The sequence below is a fragment of the Ceratotherium simum genome, chromosome 13 (assembly GCF_057802395.1).
Source record: "Ceratotherium simum simum isolate JZ-2026a chromosome 13, ASM5780239v1, whole genome shotgun sequence".
In the NCBI taxonomy this organism is placed as follows: Eukaryota; Metazoa; Chordata; class Mammalia; order Perissodactyla; family Rhinocerotidae; genus Ceratotherium; species Ceratotherium simum.
In genome coordinates, this window is record NC_141912.1 from 37228744 (window position 1) to 37250483 (window position 21740).

General features: G+C 45.4%; 1 protein-coding gene across 1 annotated transcript; it reads left to right on the forward strand.

Annotated features, from left to right (window-relative positions):
* The first annotated feature begins 6107 nt into the window (after window positions 1-6107).
* On the forward strand, window positions 6108-19902 carry LHFPL5 (LHFPL tetraspan subfamily member 5). The gene is made up of 4 exons (XM_004424218.3): window positions 6108-6726; window positions 11779-12015; window positions 16710-16736; window positions 18177-19902. The coding sequence occupies exons 1-3, from the start codon at window positions 6315-6317 to the stop codon at window positions 16718-16720; spliced, it is 660 nt and encodes a 219-aa protein (XP_004424275.1). The 5' UTR covers window positions 6108-6314; the 3' UTR covers window positions 16721-16736; window positions 18177-19902.
* The last annotated feature ends 1838 nt before the right edge of the window (window positions 19903-21740 follow it).

Consider the following 21740-nt stretch of genomic DNA (forward strand, 5'->3'; position numbering starts at 1 on the left):
CACAGATAACCTTCCTTCCCCCAGAAGTAGGCTCAGATTACAGTTGGGGTGTGCAGTAATGGTAGCTTTTAAATGTTCTCTGACTATCCGGTATCCATCTTGTTTAGGTGAGGGTAGGAAATGAGACACATAGTGACTTTCAGGTTGCCAGTCTCTTTGTAATTCAATACTCAGCCTTTAGGGTTTCTCCTACCACCCCAGTCTCCTGGCCAAGATTGGATTCAGGGTGGAGTGAAGCTTAAGTGGCTTCAAGGAAGTGTGTGTGTGGGGGGCTTTATGATCTTCTGGACCCTCAATGGCTGCTGTAAAGATGTCCCTTGTCCCACCTCATCCTTCTGGTCCTGCTGAAATTTGTGCTCTGTTCTCTTAGTATAGTCCTCCCTTCAGCTGATCAACATCTGCCTGAACTCTTTTGCTCCATATTTTTAATCCCAACTCCTTGCCAGTGTTCCCTTCAAACACATCGCAACACCAGGGAGATGGCCCAGTGTCTCATCAGTCACTGCCCCCATGCTAAGTCCAGGATGTCTGTGTGATGGCACCTTTCTTTTTACTTTGGTCATGATCACATCTCAATATTCTGCAGTTTAGCGGCTAAATTGTAAAGTCAGCCACCATCAAAGAAGAAAAAAAAGAGAGTAAGATATATAAATATATACATGCACAGTAAGGAAGAAAATCTGGGCAGACACTCGAGTCCTCCTTTCTGCAGACGCCACCTGGCTCTAGGTGGTACTTACGACTTGCATCCTCTGTCCCCCGTCCCATGTCCCTTTTATTCTCAGCCAGCATGTCTGCTGATTAGGGTTTTTTATGCTGTGCAGTGACCCAGACCTTCTACTCCTGAGATACCTGGGCCCTTGACGGGCCTGCCCCTGTGTTGGGTTACTGACGTCTTCCATTAATTTTTTTCATCCTTCTATTAATTTCTACACTGGACCTGGCAGTACTGGGAGGCAGCCCAGGCACTTCCTGAGTTCCACACTTACTCCTTCTGTCCGCTCTGTGTGTCAGCACCGTCAGCACCCTCTCTCTCCTGGATAGTCAGGATTTGGCACCCTACCAACATTAGTAATTCCCCTTTTAAAAAATTAAAGGGTAATCGACGCAGTAAAATTCACCTTTTGTAGTGTTCAGTTCTATGAGTTTTGACAAATACATACATCATGTAACCACCACTGCACCCAGGGTACAGAACACTTCCATCCTCCTAAAAAATTCCCTTGTACCGCCCCTCTGTAATCAACCCCACCACCAGATGCTGGCAACCACAAATCTGTTTTATTTCCCTATAGTTTTGCCTTTTCCATGATGTAATATAGATGAAATCACACAGTATGCACTTTTTTTTTGGTCTGGCTTCTTTTGCTTAGAATTTGAGATTCATGCACGTTTTGTTAGTCTGTTACTTTATGTTGCTGAGTCGTCTTCCATTGTATGGATGGAATCACAATGTGTTTTATCCATTCCCCAGTTCAAGGACATGTGGGTTATTTATGAAAAGTTTTGGGCAATTTGAATAAAGCTGCTACACATAATCGTGTACAGGTTTTTGTGTGAACACAAGGTTTCATTTTTCTGGGACAAATAGCGAGGAGTGAGATGGCTGAGTCTCATGCAAATGTTTGTTTCAATTTCTAAGAGATGTCAAATTCTTTTCCACAGTGGCTGAACCAATATGCCTTCTCACCAGCATCATATAAAAGTTCCAGTTGCTCCACATCCTTGCCAGTACTTGGCATTGTCAGTTTTTTTGTTTTTTAATTTACCCTTTTTAATAGATGTGTAGCAGTATGTCATTGTGGTTTAATTTGCACGTCCCTACTGACTAATGATGATGAGCATTTTTTAATGTGCTTAATTGCTATCCATGTATCTTCTTTGATGAAGTGTTCGAATCTTTTGCCAACCAATCTTTAATTTTCTTATTCTTGACTTTTGAGAGTTATAGATGTCTTATCAGGAGGCTCAAAGTTTGTTGATATTGTTGGGAGCCAGTGACTGGCTGCGTCGGCCTTGGTGGAAGATCCATCCACAGTCTCCATCTGTCCCACTATGAACACCTAGTTCTGGGTCTTTGAGCCAGTGCTGGGTGGGGTGGGGTGGGGGTGCTGAGGAGGGAGGCTGGCTGGCATTCACAGAGTGCATCGTCCTGCTGATGTTAAAAGCCTCTGCAGTGGCAGGCCTCCGGAGAACATTCTCATAGGACCCAAAATACTCTCTGCTTTTGCCCCTATTCTGAGGGCTCCATTCATCCACCCCGTTCCCCAAACTCTTACTTAACCCTCCAAACTTACTCTGTCCAAGATGATGATCATCTGGCTGGTGCGTTAGCTGCTACCTACAAAGTGGTGTTCATCTGTATCTCAGGCCCTCTCTCCTTACAGGAGAGGTGGTGTATTTCCTGAGGCTGCTATAACAATTACCACAAACTCGGCTTGAAACAACAGAAATTTGTTCTCTTACAATTCTGGAGGCCAGAAGTCGAAATCAAGATGTCAGCTGGGCCGCACTCCTTACAGAGGCTCTAGGGGAGAATCTGTTCCATGCCTCTTCTAGCCTCTGGTGGTTGCCAGCTGCCTTGGCTGTGGCCACATCATTCCAGTCTCTGCCTCTGTGGTCATATCGCCTTTTCTTCTTTGTCCATCTTCTCCTCTGTGTGTCACTTAGAAGGACACTTGTCATTGGATTTAGGACCCACCTGGATAATCTGGTAGGATCTTGTTATCTCAAAGTCTTTAACTTAATTACGTCTGCAAAGAACCCTTTTCCAAATAAGGTAACATTCACAGGTTCTGGGGATTAGGATGTGGATCTTTTGGGGGTAGATAGTTATAGCACTTGAAGTTCTACCTTCCATGAAGATTTCCCTTCCCTGCTGCCCTCAGGGCCATCCTGTGTGGGAGTGTTATGCCACAGCAGTCCACTGCCAGTTGGTGCCAGCATGCTATAGGAACTCTCTTTAGAGCATGCAGAGGAGGGGGTACCTGGCCTTCCAGGTGAGAGAAGAGGCCTTACCTGCCCCCAGGACTCACACAGCAGGGGATCACCCCCTAAGAGGAAGGAGGTTAGGGTGCCAGTCAGCCAAAATCAAAAACAATGAGACAAATATGCAGTAGAGATGGGAGTCACCACCCCTGCATCTTTCAGAGTCGTTGATAGTGACTAATTTCTACAACTCCCCTGGGATGTAATACTGTTTTTGATTTATTATTTGGAGAGTGAAAGGGAGCACCAGGGGCTTTGGCTTAGCCCTTCCTAGTATATTAGCCTTTAGCTGAAGGGTCAGGGGGCCAAGGTGAGGACTCCACCAGTTCCTAAGGTGATCTGGTCTAACCATTCAAGGCCTTGCAGTTCAGTACTCTCCCACTCCCTGAATCTTATTTTAATGGCCTTATGCCCTATAACAAGAAGCCTTAACAGATTCTTTGAGCCATAGCACATAAAGGTCTTGAATTTTATTTTATTCTTCAAGTCAACAATCTAGACATTTGAGGTTATCCTCTTGACATTATTCAATGCCATTATAAGCAGCCACCCCACTCTGTGTTCCTGATTTCTTCGTTCCCTTTAAATCTGTTTATGGCCAAAGCCACTCAGTTCCCCAGAACTTGACCCTCAGAGGGCACATGGTCCCTGGTGTTCGCAGCTGATAATTTTATTAGCTGTTTCTCCTCTATGTACCACGAGCTGCTGTTTTCCCAATTCCAAACATAAATGGGAATCTCAGAGCCTTTTACCTGAAGCCTGGACCTGAAACCCCCTTTCTGGTGCCCATACTTGGATCAATTAGGGCTCTTTGGTGCAACAGCCAAAACCTACTCTGGCTAGTGAAAGCAAGTGGAAGGATATTGGGTGGATCAAGGAGCTGAAGAAGGAACAGGGCCACCTGTCTTAGGTGGAGCGGGAATCAGGGTGGCTCTGAAGCTCCCAATAGCAGGAGCTCATGGGTTGTTTCTTGAGGATGCTTCCACGGCCTGACTAAGCAACAACTGTTTTTCCTCATGTCAATCCACCACCAATTCAGGTTCCCCAGGGAGAGACTGATGGCCTAGCTTGGGTCACGCAGCAAGCCATGTTTCTAGAGTCTGCATGCCCTATGATTGGCTGACCCACCAGAACCTCAGGAAGCAGGAGAGGCGACTCTCAGAGGCAGGGAGAATTGTGCTGGGCAAGCCAAACAAAGGTGTGTCCACCAGCCCCTAAGAGCTTGGCCCCAGCCTAGGGCCTTCTCTGAATGGGGGAAGGTACAGTCCTGCTCTGGGGAAGCTTCCAGTCTGATGGTGGAGACACAGGCTGTGCCCTCAGTGAAATTCCAGTCTGATGGCAAAGACTGGTTGCAAAACTGGAGAGATTTAAGAGAAAGAGGAAACATAGGTATGGCGCAAATATGTTCAAGGCAGGGTTCTTTTTAATAGTGAAAAACTAGAAACTGCCAAAACACCCTAAAAAGGAGAAATGATTAAACAATTATGGTATGTACATACTCTGCATCTAATTACACAAGCATTAAAATCATGTTTTTGAAGAAAAGTAATATGAGAAAATATTAATGGCATAATGCTATGTGAAAAAAATTGGATACTAAATTGTATATACATTATTATCCAACTGTGTAAAGCAGTATGTGCAGAAGGAGGGGAATACACCAAAATGTTAACAGAGGTGATAATAATAATAAACATTTTTGAGCACTTTTATATGTGAGACCCTGGGCTAAACACTTTACATATGTTATTTTACCTAACCCTCATGTGATAGATACTATTATCACCCCCATTTTATAGATGAAGAAACTAAGGCTCAGGAAGTTTAAATCCATGGATGGCCACTTAGCTAATTAGTGGCTGACTCAAATCCAGATCTGTCTAAAGCTGAAGTCCATGTTTTTAAGATGATCTTGTCTCTTCTTAGCTCCCAATGTTGGGGTTATGAGTGATTTTTACTCTTTTAGGTAACTTTCCTATTTATACACTAACCATGTATTTACCTAAAAATTCAGGAAAAATATATGCTTTGAAAAAGAGGGGAGGGCCGGCCCCGTGGCTTAGCGGTTAAGTGCTCGCGCTCCGCTGCTGGCGGCCCAGGTTCGGATCCCGGGCGCGCACCGACACACCACTTCTCCGGCTATGCTGAGGCCGTGTCCCACATACAGCAACTAGAAGGATGTGCAGCTGTGACATACAACTATCTACTGGGGCTTTGGGGGGAAAAAAATAAATAAATAAAATCTTTAAAAAAAAAAAAAGAAAAAGAGGGGAAAAAATGCAATGAAAACATATAAACAAGAGGAGAAAGACATCATATTGAACAAAAAGCGTATGTTAAGGTCTGTAATGGCTCATAAGGAACATTCTTTGCTGTACTTTGTAGTTGCTTCTGTTATCATACTGTCTGCATTACAAATATATGTACACGTCTACATGTATGTAAATATCCCACTCTCTTGAGGGCAGGGACCCTGTCCTCGTTATCTCTGTGGTTCTTGCTCAAGGAAGATATCCTTCAATATAGAGCCTAGCACATAGTAGGCACTTAGTAATTGTTGATTGAATGATAGGAACAAGAAACCCGTGACCGGAAGACACAATCAGAAAAGGCTTTGCTGGCCTCCGGGGATTGGAGGTTCCGGGAGGGCGACTAGGGAGCCAGGGAGGGGCGGGGGTGGGATGGGGGCCGTGCTCAGGAAGCGGTTTTGGTGTTGCGGCAGGAATTGAGTGGGAGGAATGTGACAGCCGCAGCCCCTCCCTTCCAGTTCGTGTCATCGCCGCTCAGGACAGTGAAGAGGGGTCTCGGTCCCTGTGGCGGGGTGTGCGGTGGATGGGTCGCGCGGCTCCCCGCGCCTCCCGGGGCCGGGTGGGCCGCTCCCCACGCTCCTCCCTGCGGAGCCCCGGGGCGCTGGCCGCGGTGCTGAAGCAGCGCTCTCGGAGGCGGGAGGGAGGAGGGGCCGGGCCGGGCCGGGCGAAGGGGGCGGAGCTCTCTGGAGCTCTGAGCTGGAAAGCGGGGAGGGGCAGGGCGGCGCCAGCAGGCCCGAGACCCTGGCGGGCTGGAGAGGAGGCCGGAGACGCGAAACAGCCCGGCTAGAGCGGACACGGGCACCTGGACAAGCTTCCCCTGAAGAAGCCAAGGTCGTCTTTCTTGTCCTATGAATCCTCTTTCGTCTACCTTGGAGGGACCCTCATCTTGTGCCCTGACCTCAGCCTCCTCCCCAAACCTGCTGAGGAGTGAATGACCCTCTTCTGGGCCTCCATCCATCTGCAAAGCCACAGACTTCCAGCCCACAGGCCCCCAGCCCAGGGCCCTGCGCCCTCACCATGGTGAAGTTGCTGCCTGCCCAGGAGGCAGCCAAGATCTACCATACCAACTATGTGAGGAACTCGAGGGCCGTAGGTGTGATGTGGGGCACGCTCACCATCTGCTTCTCCGTGCTCGTCATGGCCCTCTTCATCCAGCCTTACTGGATCGGCGACAGCGTCAACACACCCCAGGCAGGCTACTTTGGCCTTTTCTCCTACTGTGTGGGCAACGTGCTGTCCTCCGAGCTCATCTGCAAGGGTGGCCCGCTGGACTTCTCCTCCATCCCCTCCAGAGCCTTCAAGACTGCCATGTTCTTCGTGGCCTTGGCCATGTTCCTCATCATTGGCTCCATCATCTGCTTCAGCCTGTTCTTTGTCTGCAACACAGCCACTGTCTACAAGATCTGCGCATGGATGCAGCTGGCTGCCGGTGAGCAGGGATAGTGGGAGGGCAGGCAGGGGCCCACCCCTTCCCACCCTCTGTGGATGCCCTGGGCCGCCTACTCGGCTGTCATCCTTTAGCCCAGCCCTACTCAATGCTCTGCGGAATTCTTCTGAGGAGTAGAGAATCTTAGAATGTCTAAGGCCAAAAGGACCTTAGAGATCAAATTATTCAACCCCTTCATCTTGCATATGAGGAACTGAGGTCCAGAGAGGGAAAGTGACTTGCCCAGGAGCACACAGCTAGCTGGTAGAGAAAAAATCAGGTATCCTGACTCCCATGCCACCACAGCAGAGCTTCTTGCTGCTCTGGGAGGGAGAAAGAAGGAAGCTTCCATCGTCAGCCATGTGGGAATAGCACCCAACCCTGAGGCAAAATAGTGATGCTAGTCAAGCACATTCTAGATGTTCAAATCTCCCACTTCTGAACATTTGTTCTTTCTCCTTTAAGGATCCCCAGATCCCTGTCATCACTCCCTTCCATCCCTAACTGCTCTCAGGGAAGATTCTAAGGTCAGTCATTGATTTGGAGAGTTATGCTGGGTGTGACCTCTCCCGTAGAAACCTGCATTTAAGTTCTCTCTTTCATTGTGGATTGAAAGTCTTTGTTCCCTAATTGTAGGATTCCATACATGAGGCAGCAAATGGCGAGTGATATTTTGTTATGGTGCAGGGGCATCTAGGGTCTTTTAAAATTGTATGGCTTAGGTGGCTACTTGTGGTGGTGCCCAGAGGCAAGGCCTTGCCTGCTCCTTTTCCCTGCCACTGGACCAAGCTGGCCTCTCAGTCCTTGAGCCAGCTGGTCCTGCTCTCCTTTAGAAACCAGGAAGAGAGGGCCTGAGACCTTGTCCTGCAACCCTTGGTCCCTCCGCACCCTAAGGACTGCACACAGACTCTCCATACTGAGGAGATGTCCAGGAGCAGTCAGACACTGCAGACTAGAGTGAAACCATCTTGACATCATTGGTTAGAACGAGGAGCAGTGTTATCCTTAGCAAGGGGAATAACACAGGGTTCAGAATCCCAGACAACTAACCAAATGCATAGACTCAAGACTCTGTCAGAGTTGGAGAGACCACAGAGAGCTAGGCCCCCTCACCCAACTATAGGTGAGGAATCTGGGGCTGAGAGAGAGGATAAGACTTGGCCAAGGCTATAGCAGATCACCTGGCAATGAAGGACCTAGGAGAATTAAGGCAGTGGGTTCCAAGAAACTGGATGTATTCCAAAGACATTTTTATTGAGCCACACATTTACATAAGTATGTAAGTATTACATAAAATACTTTTACATAAGTGTTTGCAAAGTACCTTCACATGTATCATCTGGAGGAGCCTCATCACGACCCAGTGAGGTGGGTATTCCTCCCATTTTACAGTTAAGGCTCCTAGTGGGTAACTTGTTTCTGAGCGCACAGGTAGTGAGGGACAGATTCCAAATCATGTATCCAGGCTACTCACCTGGCTCCAGAGCTGCCTCCCAAATCCCCCCGCCATCTCCCTCTCCTCTGTAGCCTCTCTGTGATGAGGGAGAAGCTGGGGCAGGGGAGAGGCAAATCTTGGTGGGCAGTGGGGAGAAAGAAGGGGAAATAAAGATTTAGCAGTTTTGTGACAAAGAGGAGTAGAATGGACCCTGGCATGCTTGCCAGCTGGCTCTCCATATCAGAGTTATAAGATGCTGGAAACACAACTATCCCTCTCTCATTCTCCACACTGTCCTCCTCCCCCAACCTCCCGCAACAGGTGCCATATGCTGAACAGGCAGTGCTGGGGGGTCTGGGTGGGGGAGGGGTTCACCAGGCCATCTGAGTCAGACCCTGTCTGGGTCATGAAGCTAGAGACACTGATAGCAGAGGTGGCCAGGTGCCATCCCATGAAACATTTATGTTGAGGGAGAGGAAGGTGGTGTCTCATTCCATTCTTCAGTGCTGGGGAAGGGAAGATGAGCCAAAGGGAGGGATGGGGGATACCCTGCAGCCAGCAGCTGGGAGATGCATCTATCCGAAGAGGCCTAAACCAGTTAGCTTAACCTTGCCAAGAAGCCTGGGACGAGGGAAGGGAGCAAAGACAACTGATGACTGGGGCAGCGTGAGGCTGTGGCTTAACAATATTAATTGAGCTTCTAGATGCCAGGTGTAGGCCAAGTGTGGTCCCAGCTCCTAGAAACACAGGTAGCACAAACTGCTTGTCTCGCTGAGCCTTGGTAACCTCATCTATAGACTCTAGCAACAATATCCACTATCACAGCGTTCTTGTGAGGATGGGATGATATATTGCATGTAAGACACCTTGCACAGTGCCTGACACATGGTAGGTACTCAGTAAATGTGAAAAACACAAAAAACAACTTTATCAGTCAGGATGGGTGAGGTGATGCCACAGTAACAAAACCTCCCAAATCTTAGTGGCTTAACACACAGGTTTACTTCTTGCTTGTGGTACACGCTCATTGAGGATCAGTTGGGGGCTCTGCTCTCACTGTTCTCTTCTGGAACCCAGGCTGATGGAGCATCAGCTGTCATCTGCCTGTCATCATTGCAGAGGGAAAGGGAGCTCTGGAAGGTCTCCCACCAGCAGTTCAATGCTCTGGCCTGGAAATGCACACGACATTTCTGCTCACAGTTTATTGGCCAAAGGAAGTCTTATGGCCTTGCTTAATTTCAAAGGAGGGGGGCAAGGAGGTATAATCCTACTATGTACCTGGAATATTTGTCAACAGCTCTAATGACATCCACATCCACTGAGGTTGCTTCCATCTGACTCCACTGCCTATAATAATAGCAACAACTAACATTACCATGGACCAGACACTGCAGTAAGCATTTTCTATACATGATCCCACTTCATCCTGATAGGCCTGCTATGAGTCAGGTATTATTATTCTTCTTTTACAGATGAGAGAATGGAAGTCAGAAAAGGTAAGTAAGCTTGTCTGAGAATGCCATGTTGGCCTATACTTAGAGCCCTGAGACACTACAAATGGGGTTGACCTCCCTGTGCCCAGGTGGATGGGTAGGGGCTCACAGAGGGCTCTCGCATCCAGAGTAACAACCTGTTTCCAAGCCAGAGGCTCTGAGTTCTTTTCTGGAGTCCCCATAGGGAGAGGCTTTGGAAGGGGAAGGGGGCCAATGGGAGGAGCCATGGGGAGAACATAAAGTCCAGAAGGGCAGCCCCTGTCCACATTCACCTATGCACCCAGCATTTGTGCCCCCTCCTCCATTAAGTTGGGCCCATGCCAGGCACCAAAGAGCTGGTCTCATACCAAGTGGCGCAGGCCACGGATTTTACCAAAGAGCTCTGGGAAGGTACCCCCTCCTCTACCCTCAGTATCTTCCTGAAGCACTTCTCAGTTTGTCATTAAGTCTGAAATGTCACCACTAAATACATTCAGCTCTTTGGAGAGATGCCACAGTCTGGGACTAGGGGCAATTAACTTTGAAGTCAAGAAAGTCAGGAGCTGTGAGTTGAGGTCTTGGCTCTGCCATAGCTGGATGACTGAGCAAGTCACTTGGTTTCTCTGAGGCCTCAGTTTTCTAATCTGTAAAATGGGATATTAGTATATGGCCTATTTCACAGAATTGTTGTCAGCATCAAAAGAAAAATGGTATATGAAGTATTTTGTGGTCTATAAATAACGAGATAAATGAGTTCCTCCTATAAAAAAATCAAAGGAGGGTTGACACATTTTAGGTGGGGAGGTGGGACCCTGATTTTTACCATGCATTTGTTTGATCTGCTGACCTTCCTTGCAAGAACAAGCTAAGCTGGGTTCTGCGAGGTGCTTCTCTGAGGAGCTCCTAGTGGGCACAGCCTTGGGACTAAAGAGCCTGTGGAAGGAGGGCCAGGGGTGGGAAAGTGGCACAGATAAGGGAAGGCACCCCCAGCCTGCATGGTGGTTGTGCTTGGGGTCGCCCCGGTCACATTCGAGGATTATGGCACCTGGCTGTGCAGCTAAAGTGCGGTGGTGGCTTGCTGGGAGAGTATGGGAGAAGTGGGGGGAAGGTGGGCAAAATGGAATTTGTAGCTGTAAATACTAAGTCAGTGAAGGCACAGGATGGAATAATAGTAGCCCACACTCATGAAGTGCCAAGTATGTGCCAGGCACTGTTCTGAGCACTTTCTAATAGTAACTCATTCGAACCTCACTCCAACCCAGCAGGTAGGTACTGTTATTATCCCCATTTTATGAGATGAGGAAACTGAGGCAAAAAAAAAGCTTACGTAGCTTGTCGTGACCCACACAGCTAGTTAAAGACCTGGGCTTAAAGTCCAGGCAGCCTGCTCTAGTGTTTCCCAGCTTTTCGTATTGAGAGAATCATCTGGAATCACCTCCCCACCCACTTTAAAAAACAGGGGGTCCTGAGCCCAACCCTGACCTGGGAATCAGCATTCTAACCCAATATTTCAGGGGATTCTTAAATTCAGGGAAGTGTGGGCAACTGCAGTGTGCTGAACTGGGTGAGGAGACCTGTTAACTTGAATGGAAAGTTCATGAAGGAAGCAGCCAGAGATGGGACTAGAAAACTTCCTGTGTTGTTGAATCTAAGGTACCTGAGTTGTAGGACACACCATTATTCTATGTGCTGTGAAAAGGAAGAGTACTTCTAATCGAACTATGGCCTGAAGCTTTCTTATTACACTTATGTCAGAGATGTTGAAATATGAACAAATGTACATCCTAGGAGTGATGAGTTCTCTGGGTCGGGAGCAGATTTAGGAGGGCTTTGAAGACAGGGTAGGCAGTGCCTCGTCAAGTCCAAAGTGAGGGGCGCAGCTGAGGGCCTGGTAGGACCCCCTGGCGCAGTGGCAGAACCCTCCCTGGGCTGAGGACCCCTGCACTCTGTCTGTGCCCCTGACCTCTGGCTCCCAGGGCCAAGTCGCGTTAGCTCTGGGAGCCTCAGTTTTCTCCCCTGTGTTCTACAAGGATGGTAGGAGCTGCCCCCGTGCCTCTCAAGGTGAACACCAGGAGGAGGGAGGGAAAAGATGACAGCGGTGCTGAGCACACCCAGCTGACACCATCTGCACACCCCCTCCTCTCCCAGCCACAGGCCTGATGATTGGCTGCCTGGTGTACCCGGACGGGTGGGACTCAAGTGAGGTGCGGCGCATGTGCGGGGAGCAGACAGGCAAGTACACCCTGGGCCGCTGCACCATCCGCTGGGCCTTCATGCTGGCCATCCTCAGCATCGGAGACGCCCTCATTCTCTCCTTCTTGGCCTTCGTGCTGGGCTACCGGCAGGACAAGCTCCTCCCTGATGACTACAAGGCGGATGGCAAAGGTAACTCGCCCTCGCCTAGAGAGGTAGGGCTTCCTCCCAGCCAGTCACCCGACGATTGGCCCCTGGCCAAGGGCTGGGCACATAAAGACCAATCAGACCCAGCCCTTGTCCCAGAGGCCAAAGGCCAATGGAGGATTGCAGGCTGGCAAGAGATGAGGCGATGACAGATGTGTGTGGCAAGAGGCTGTGGTAGAACAGTGTCCTCCTGCCCCCCTGCACTCTCAGGGTCTAGGGGAGAGAGCTCTGATCCAGCCTGGGGAGCTGAGCATGGCCTCCCATAGAGGCTGTGCTGAGGCTGGGTCTTGGAGAGCACTGGGAGTTTGCTGGGTGTAGAGAGGAACAGGGGAGCAGGGGGATGGGTTGTTGGGGCAGGAGGAGAAAGGAGTGCACTCCAGGAGTGCACATAGTGGGTGCCTGAGCTCCCCTGGGTTAAGATAGCCTTGGGGTTCTCCGTATGTCCATCCTGTTTCAATTTCTTCTCATCCAAATCTTGCCCCCCAGTCATAAAAGTCATTGTAGCTGACCCTTGAGGCCCAGGTGGACCCTTCAGGAAGTCTTATCTGACTGCATCCCATTGAGCTCCCTTTCAACTAGGGTACTTCCTGTTCCTGTCTCTCATTAGGCTCTTCCCCTGTCTGTCTTGAGGGACTAACTTTTTCAGTGGATGAATTTCATCTCTTAGTCATAGAGCAAGGCCTGTCTCACACCCTTTTGAATCCCAAAATGCTTACTTCCAGCAGGTGGCCACTATGAGGGGCCTGTTGCATCTCAGAGACCTCTCCAGTCTCCTTTCCCCATAGGTGTCTTCATATCACACTGTTGACCTGAACTAGAAGAAACAGCCAAACTCCTTTGTCCCCTGTGACCAAGGACCCTTCCCAGATGAGGAACTTGAAGCCCAGAGGGGAGACCCACCCAGAGGTACAGAGAAAGGTGGTGGCAAAGAGGACCCCAGAACACAGATCTCCTCTGGCTCAGCCCAGAGTCCCCTTCTCCGTAGGGAAGTAATCAGAACATCTCACCCTTCTTTGGATGTGGAAGAAGAGAGATTCATGCACCTTAGATATGTGGTTAAAGATGGAAACCAAATTACTAGAATGAGCTGGGCCAAGGAGGAGAGAAGAGAGAGAGATCTTCCCATTGCAGATTCCTATAGCTACTGGGCCCTGGGAATGCTTAGGGCCTGGGTCCCTTGAGGACCCCATAAAGGAAGGGAAATGGAACTAATATTTACTGAGCCTCTTCCACGTGCAGGAGTGATGTAAGCTTTGTTCATAGGGGCCAGTTTTATTTAATCCTCACAGCAACCCTGTGAGGAAAGGTTGGAGGTGGGATTCCAGCAGCAGTCTGCACAACCAGCACTTTCCACAGCGAGGGTGGTTTTCCAGGGAGGCCTCAGCGGAGCTGCTGGAGGATTTCTGTCTGGCTCTCAGCCTCAGGGCAAGGCCACCCTTAAATCTGTCTGGACACATGCACACAGCATTTTTATATTACCCATTTGCATTTTTTCTTTTTCAGAAGGGATTGTCTTAGGCAGAAAGAAACTTTATTCACATAATTCTTCTTTAAAGTGCTTTCTTATAAAGAGATGGTTTTGTTCCTTTGACATTTTCTTTACTAATCAAAATGTTGGTTCACTTTCCTCTCCTGCCTTGTACCTCTCCTTTCATAGCCCATGCACCTTGTCCTCATTCTTTTCAGATTTTTACTCCCCATACTTGAGTCCCTCACTATCATACAGGATTTAATTTATCCTTTTTGTTTATTACCTGTTAGGAAGCAACCACATAACCTTTCTGAATGCATCTAACTATTCAATGAAGTAGTTATTGCTTCCGTCAAAGCACAAAATTGGGTGAGGAGAGCAGAGTTTGAGTCCTAGTTCTTCCAAGTCTTCAGTGTTCTTTCCAGTAAAAAGAGAGACACTAATCTCTGCTCTGCCACCTCCATTATTGTGTGGCATGAATGAAACAGTGAAAGCAGAAATGAAGCCTTGCACAAGCACGTAGTTGCTGATCCACTCCTTAGGGGTTAAGGAGGCAGAGGAGAATGAGTATGGGCTTTGGAGTCGGAACTGGGTTTAAAATTTTGGCTCCATTATTAACTAGCTGTGTGACTTTGCAGAAGTTACTTAACTTCTCTGAGTCTCAATTTCCTCATCTGAGCCTCATTTCCATGACAGTAGGAGGCAGATTTTTCCTCATTTGTAAAAAATACCTACTTAAAAAGATTGTAGGAACAAGATTAGGATGCCTGCTCTTGTCACTTCTATTGAAGATTGTACTGAAGGGTATAGCCACAGCAATTAAGCAAGAAAAAGAAATAAAAGAAATCCAGTTTGGAGAGGAAGAAGTAAAACTATCTCTATTAGCAGATTACAAGGTTTCTGTATATGGAAAATTCTAAATAATCCACTAAAAAACTATTAAAGCTAATATACAACTTCAGCAAGGTTGCACGATATAAGAGAAATATACAAAAATCTACTGTAATTATATACACCAGCAATTAACAACCTGAAAATGACATTAAGAAAACATTTACATTAGCATCAAAAAGAATAAAATACTTAGAAATAAATTTAACAAAAGAAGTGCAAGATTTGCACATGAAAATTTAAAAACATTATTGAAAGAAATTAAAGGCCTAAATAAATGGAAACATCCATGGTTGTGGATCAGAAGACTTAATATTAAGATGGCAATACTCCCCAAACTGATCTACAGCATTAATGCAATCCCTATCAAAATTCCAGCTGGCTTTTTACAGAAATTGACAAGCTGATCCTAAAATTCATGTGGAAATACAGGGACCCACAATAGCCAAAATACTCTTGAAGAAGAAGAACAAAGTTGGAGGATGCACATGTCTTGATTTTAAAACTTACTACAAAGCTACAGTAATCAGGATGGTGTGGTACTGGCATAAGGATAGACATACAGATCAATGGAATAAAATTGAGAGTCCAGAAATAAACCCAAAGGTCCGTGGCCAATTGATTTTCAACAAGGGTGCCAAGACCATTCAATGAGGGAAAGACAGTCTTTTCATAACTGGTGCTGGAACAAGGAGATATCTACATGCAACAGAATGAAGTTAGACGGCCCACCTCATATCATATACAAAACTTAATTCAAAATGGATCCAAGACCTAGGTGTAAGATATAAAATTATAAAACTCTTGGAAGAAAACATAGGTGTAAGTCTTCGTGACCTTGGATTAGGCAATGGTTTCTTAGATATGACACCTAATATACATGGAACCAAAGAAAAAAATAGATAAATTGGATTTCATCAAAATTGAAAACTTTTGTGCTTCAAAGGATACCATCAAGAGAGTGAAAAGACAACCTACAGATTGGGAGAAAATATTTGCAAATAATAATCATAATTCTAGTGTCCAGAATATTTAGGAACTCCTACAACTCAATACAAATACAACAAAAATACAAATAACCCAATTTTTAAAATGTGCAAAAAATTGAATAGACATTTTTCCAAAGAAGATATACAAATAGCCAATAAGCACATGTAAAGATACTCAATATCATTAGTCATTAGGAAAATGCAAATTATAGCCACTAGGATGGCTATAATAAAAAAGATGAACAACAACAAGTGTTGGTGAGCATAAGGAGAAATTGAAACCCTCATACACTGCTAGTGAAAGTGTAAAATTGTGCAGTTGCTGTGGAAAATAGAATGGCAGTTCCTCAAACTGTTAAACAGAGTTACCATGTCCACTCCCAGGTATATGTGCAAAAAAATTGAAAACATACGTTCACACAAAAACTTGTACACAAATATTCATAGCAACATAATAGCTAAAAAGTGGAAACAACCCAAATGTGCATCAACTGATGACTGGATAAACAAAATGTCTATATCCATACAATGGAATGTTAGTCAGTCATAAAAAGGAATGAAGCATTGATCATTGTTACGATGTGGATACATCTTGAAAATATTATGTTAAGTGAAAGAAGCCAGACACAAAAGACCATATATTGTATGATCCCATTTATATAAAATGTTCAGAATAGGCAAATCCATAGAGACAGAAAGTAGATTTTAGTAGTTGCCTGAGGCTGGGAAGAGGAGGGAATTGGGAGTGATTCCTAATGGGCACAAGGTTTCTTTTTGGGGTGATGAAAATGTTCTAGAATTAGATAGCAGTGATGTTTGCACAACCTAGTGAATATACTAAAAACCACTGACTTGGATACTTTGAACAAGTAAATTTTATGTTAATGAGTTATATCAATAAAATTAAGATTGTGCTGCAGATTATATAGATAGAGTATATAAAGAACTAACAATGCCTGCATATTATAGGTGGTTAATAAGTATTAGTTCTCTCCCCCTTCTGTCTTTCCGGTATCTCCACTTTTTACATCATCCATCTGCCCAACCGGTAACAGCTCCTGCGCTCCAGCTGCCCAGAGACACCTTTAGGCACCGGGGGTACAGTGGTGAGGGAAGAATCTAAATTGGACCTTACGGTCTGGTAAGGGAGACAATCGTGCCACATGGAATTACGAGCTGATAAACGTTAGGAACAAAAAGTGCAAGCTTTCTTGAGAGTGAATAAGAGGAATTTGATCTAGTCTGGAGAGGAAGTAGTGGGCAGGGAATTATCCTGAAAACAAGGCTTGGATGTAAACAAACACTGTTCTCTCTCTTTTTCATTGCAGAGGAAGTCTGAAGCAGCTGATGGGTCGGTGAGTAATTCCACTGGAAGGTGGTCTGCTGCCTTTGGAAGGGCTATGGCTGCTCTGCTTCCTTATCGAATCTTCGGGTGAAATGACTCATGGGGCTGGGCTGTAGGGGCTGCGATAGGGTGTGCCTGGGGAGAGAGCAGCAGCGACCGGGAGCAGTGTCCGAGAAGCTAGCCCGTGTCCGAGACCTTCACTGAGGGGCAAACAGGAACCCTTTAGCTTTACTGTGTCTTGAGAAGTGGAAAAAGAACAGGGAGGGAAGAAATAACTTAAAATGGGCAAGTGGGGCCTGGCAAACAAGAACAGACTGTTTTTAGAAGTCATTATTGTAATCTGGACCCTTATTTTCAGAAAGAATTTTAAGTGATTTGTAAGAAACATACTAGAAAACCTAATAAAATAGAAAATAAAAGTCACAGAGAGGGAAACAAATATTCTGGAAAGCTAGGCTAATAGAATTACTGTATTGAGTATTAAATTTAGCTCTACGCTTGCTGATAGCTGAGGCAAAAAGAAAAACACGATTTAACCAGTTTTAATGTCTGGTTGAAAAGGAAGCACAACATATTAATTTCTCTGTGGTCTTTTAAGTTTTCAAAATGTAATTTAACAAGAACATTAAGCAATATATTACAAAAAGAAAAAAAGAAAAGCCCGTAACAGAACCACCTCACTGAGAGCTGCCATTTGCTGAGGACCTACAGTGGGCCGGCCACTTCGTGTGGGTAGGAGGGATTATCACCATTGAAACTGTTTTTAAATTTTACCTTCCTATCCTTGACCCCATAGATATACTTTTTTGAATAATTATAAATTAGCTTTGCCCCCCCCACTTATTAGATGATTCTCAAAATTTAATATGCACACAAGTCACCTGGGAATCTTGTTGAAATGCAGATTCTGATTCAGTGGGAGTGGGGCCAGACACTGTTTCTAACCAGCGCCCCAGTGATGGATGCCGCAGCAGGGGTCATACTCTGAGGAGCAAACTATTAGAGTAGAAACGTTTTCTCATGTTTTTGCAACGTTCATTATTAAGGTTTCTAAAAGCCGCAAACTCCACAGCATTGGTGTGCCATTTAATTGCTAAACCAGACCTTGATTATTAGCCATTTGGGATTGCTATCATAGATAATAACTTCTTGCTTCTGTTGAGAAATTCTGGAGTGGAATTACTGAATCAAAGGTCACTACACCTCTATGTCTGCTTTTTTCTTTTTCTTTTATTGCACTACGTTTTATTTACATTTTAAAAGGCGTTTATGAATTTTTACTTGAGGGACCTTGCATATTATCTTATACAATAAATGAGGAAGTTTGCTTGTCTGGGTAGAGCTGAATTAAAACGTGAGCATACATGGGGAAGTTTTTTGTTTTTATTGGCTTTTAAAAATGTGAAGTTTTATAATCTTGTGATCTTTTATTGTTTTTTTAATACCACAGGTCATCTATTTCGCTGACAATGGAAAATTAGGGAATTCTTCAGGGATAAAAATTTGTTCCTTCCAAGCTTCCCTGTCCCTGACTACTATAGGCCTGAAGTCCTGAAGCCTTTCTTTATAGGATTGGAACCTGACAGTCTCCTGAGACAAAACCTCCCACTGTATATAGAAAATCCTTTCAGGTGAAGGAGAACTGCAGTGACCACATGAAAGATATTCAGAGAGACATGGATGGTACTCTCCTGACTGGGGACTCAAGTTCTCTCTCCATCCCTTCACACCAGCAAATTACTTTACCTTCCCAAGGTCTCTCCTCTGGAAAATGAGGGCTGAATGAGTCCATGTCTAGGGCCCTCCCAGGTCTGAGTCTCCAATAGTCTAATTAACTGAGGATATACTCATTTGGAGGCACACTGGAAACTGCCACCCAGCTCTGAAAGGGCCTTTTTTCCCTTTGGAACCAAAAATCCCAGTTCTTCATAGTGCCCACACTGACTCAATCAGAACGGGCTACCAGCTTCAGAAATTTGTTACTTGTGTCCAAGTAATTTGTTATAGTAATATTTGACATTTCTTGTAAAGAACTTTGGATTTGGCACACTAAATGGTGAATCTTTTGCCAGCCTCCAGAAGGGAACTCAATTTAGGTAATATCTCATTGCGGCAAATGCCAAGATAAAGATAGGTTCTTTAGGCTGTTCCCTGCTTGGGGGATGGTACATGGAAACAAGGTTTTGTTATCTGCAGTGAATGATTCTGAAGAACGGGTGTTTTTTCTGGTCTTTGTCCATTTAGTTACTCAGTAAAGAGAAAAATGTGGGTGCTAACTCGCACAGGACGGGCTGAATGCTGAACAAAACTGTGATGGATCTTGTCATTGCTTGATCAAGCAGCAGTGACGTGAGAAACGGTAGGTTTCTTCTTCCTGGGCTGTAGGGCATGCTTTTTAACTAAGGCACTCTGCCAACCTGCCCAGTCAGTGCAGTGCTTCTTCTCCAGTTCAGATGGGCTAGGGCTGAGCATCCAGCATTGTCCCAGTTGTTGGCGATGGGAACCATCAGAATGAGATCTAAGAACGATCACATATTTTTCGTGTGCTGATAAAATTATTTCAGAGTCAGGCACCTACTTTATGCAAGCTTGATGAATGACAGAATTTGACAAATTCTGTAGCTTACTGACTTTTCTAGTTATACTTATTCATTTCTCCTAATTTTACTTTCTATAAGAGGCAAAAGAAAAATTTCTAAAAGCCTCTCTACCTTCAAAATATTTCTCAATGAAATGGCAACTATGGTGGTCCACAGAAGCTTCTGGAGGGCTTAAGGTGCACCTGGCAACAGCCTGTACCTTACTCTTGCCAGGAACAGTTTCACCAAAGCAGGAGTCCATGTTTACCCGTGAGCAGCGCTGGGGAAGGATCTGCAAATCTGTTTGTGAGTCATAGGACCCAATATTTCACCTGCTCTATCTTCAAGGAAACTCAGAATTCAACCTCTTCAATAATAGTAATGATTTTGATTGATACCTAGTAACTGCTTATCAGCTCTTTTCAAGTGGCTTTACCTTTAAATAAATTTTTAAAGGCACTTCGAATCTTATCTTTGAAAGTATATAGAAAATCAATAAAATCAGCACTCTAACCAAGTTGCTTTATTCCTTCCTCACTTCTGGCTTGCCTCTGCCTTAGGCTGGGGCTTAGGGATGGTTGTGATACCCAAGCTTCACCGACCATGACTAGCCCTGAGCAGATATGATTAAGAGAGGGACCAGTCATTTATATCTGAAAGGTGAACTGGAAGGATATCCTAAATGCTATCTTGCATCCCTGTTTTAGCTACCTATAGCTGCATAACAAATTACCAGAACTCAGTGGCTTACATTTCAGTCAGTGGGTTGGGAATCCGGCAAGGCTTAGCTAAGTGTCTCTGCCTGAAGGTTTCTCACAGGGCTGCAATTAAGGTGTTGGATCTGCTTCCAAGCTCAGTGGTTGTGTGCAGGACTCAGTTTCTCACAGGATGTGGTACTGAGTGCCTGAGTTCCCCGCTGGCTGCAGGCCTCTCCATAGGGCTACTCATATGGCCGCGTGCTTCCCCAGGGCAAGGGTTCCAAGACACAGCAAGAGGGGGCACCTACAGAAGCCACAGCCACTTTGTAACCCAATCTCAGAAGTGACATTGTCACTTCTGTGCTAATTTGATTGTTAGAACAGTCACTAAGGCCAGCTGACATTCAAGGTGATTAGACTACGTAAGTGCCTGAATACCAGGAGGTGGGAATCATTAGGGTTCTTTTAAAAGTGGTTTTTCTTACTTCTTCATAATTAATTTTCTGCTGAAATGGGCATTTACCACAATGCTTTACTGGAACAAAGACTAGATTCTAGTAACCTTACATGCTGATGGATACATGTCTGTTTTGTACTAAGCTGCGTTAGATGAAAGGGCCCTAAACCTCAAAACTCATCGCACTTTGGTCATCTAACCTCAAGGGAATTTATAGTAGGGTCCACTAACCTCCCAACATTAACCATACTTTCCTTTATATTTAGCAAATCCAAAGCAGCCAATGCAGTACCTGAAGGGCACAGCTTCTAAGAACATCACTCAAATTGCAGGCAGCTGATGCACTTCTGTACACAGTCCAGTTCCGCCAAATGGAGGGCAAGGCTTGTTATTGTATTAAATGGGCAAAAATAGATCTGAATTAAGGACAAAAGAGAAGATTATGATAAAAAGTGAACTTGGGAGGATATAAAATCAAATTGATCTATGTATTAAAAACTCTTCTCCCCTTTTTTTTTTTTTTTAAACACTATTTTATCCTTTGCTGCTGTTTCTTTATTTTTTTTTTTTTAAAGATTTTATTTATTTTATTTTTTCCCCCCAAAGCCCCAGTGGATAGTTGTGTGTCGTAGCTGCACATCCTTCTAGTTGCTGTATGTGGGACTCGGCCTCAGGATGAACGGAGAAGTGGTGCCTCGATGCGCACCCGGGATCCGAACCCGGGCCGCCAGCATCGCAGCGCGCGCACTTAACCACCAAGCCACAGGGCCGGCCCTTCGTAATCCTTCTTTTTCTTCTCCCCTTACAAGGAATGGTGCAGTCAGTAACAGAACTAGGTACTAATGTAAATTTGCTCAATTACTTGATCAAAACTTTTAAACACTTAACATGATCTCAATTTTCTGGCTTTTTAATTGGCATATTTCTGATATCTCAGGACTTGGTGTGGATTAATATTTGTGCAAGGACTTAAAGACAAATGCATATCATACCATGTAGTTTTTAAATTCCAACTTTTAGGGCCAGCCCTGGTGGCCTAGTGGTTAAGTTCAGTGCTCTCTGCTTCAGTGGCCCAGGTTCGGTTCCCCGGGCGCAGACCTACACCACACCTCTGTCAGTGGCCATGCTGTGGTGGCGGCTCACATACAAAAAGAGGAAGATTGGCAGCGAATGTTAGCTCAGGGTGAATCTTCCTCAGCAAAACAAAACAAAACAAAACAAATTCCAACTTTTAAAAACAAGACTGCAGTGACATAAAAACAAACTTCCTCCTCAGTAGG

What these genes read in the sequence shown, in the direction of transcription:
- LHFPL5 (XM_004424218.3), top strand. Translation starts at nt 6,315, where the DNA reads ATGGTGAAGTTGCTGCCTGCCCAGGAGGCAGCCAAGATCTACCATACC. An exon ending in ATGGATGCAGCTGGCTGCCG is followed by an intron (nt 6,727 to 11,778) that starts GTGAGCAGGGAT and finishes CTCCTCTCCCAG; the next exon opens with CCACAGGCCTGATGATTGGC.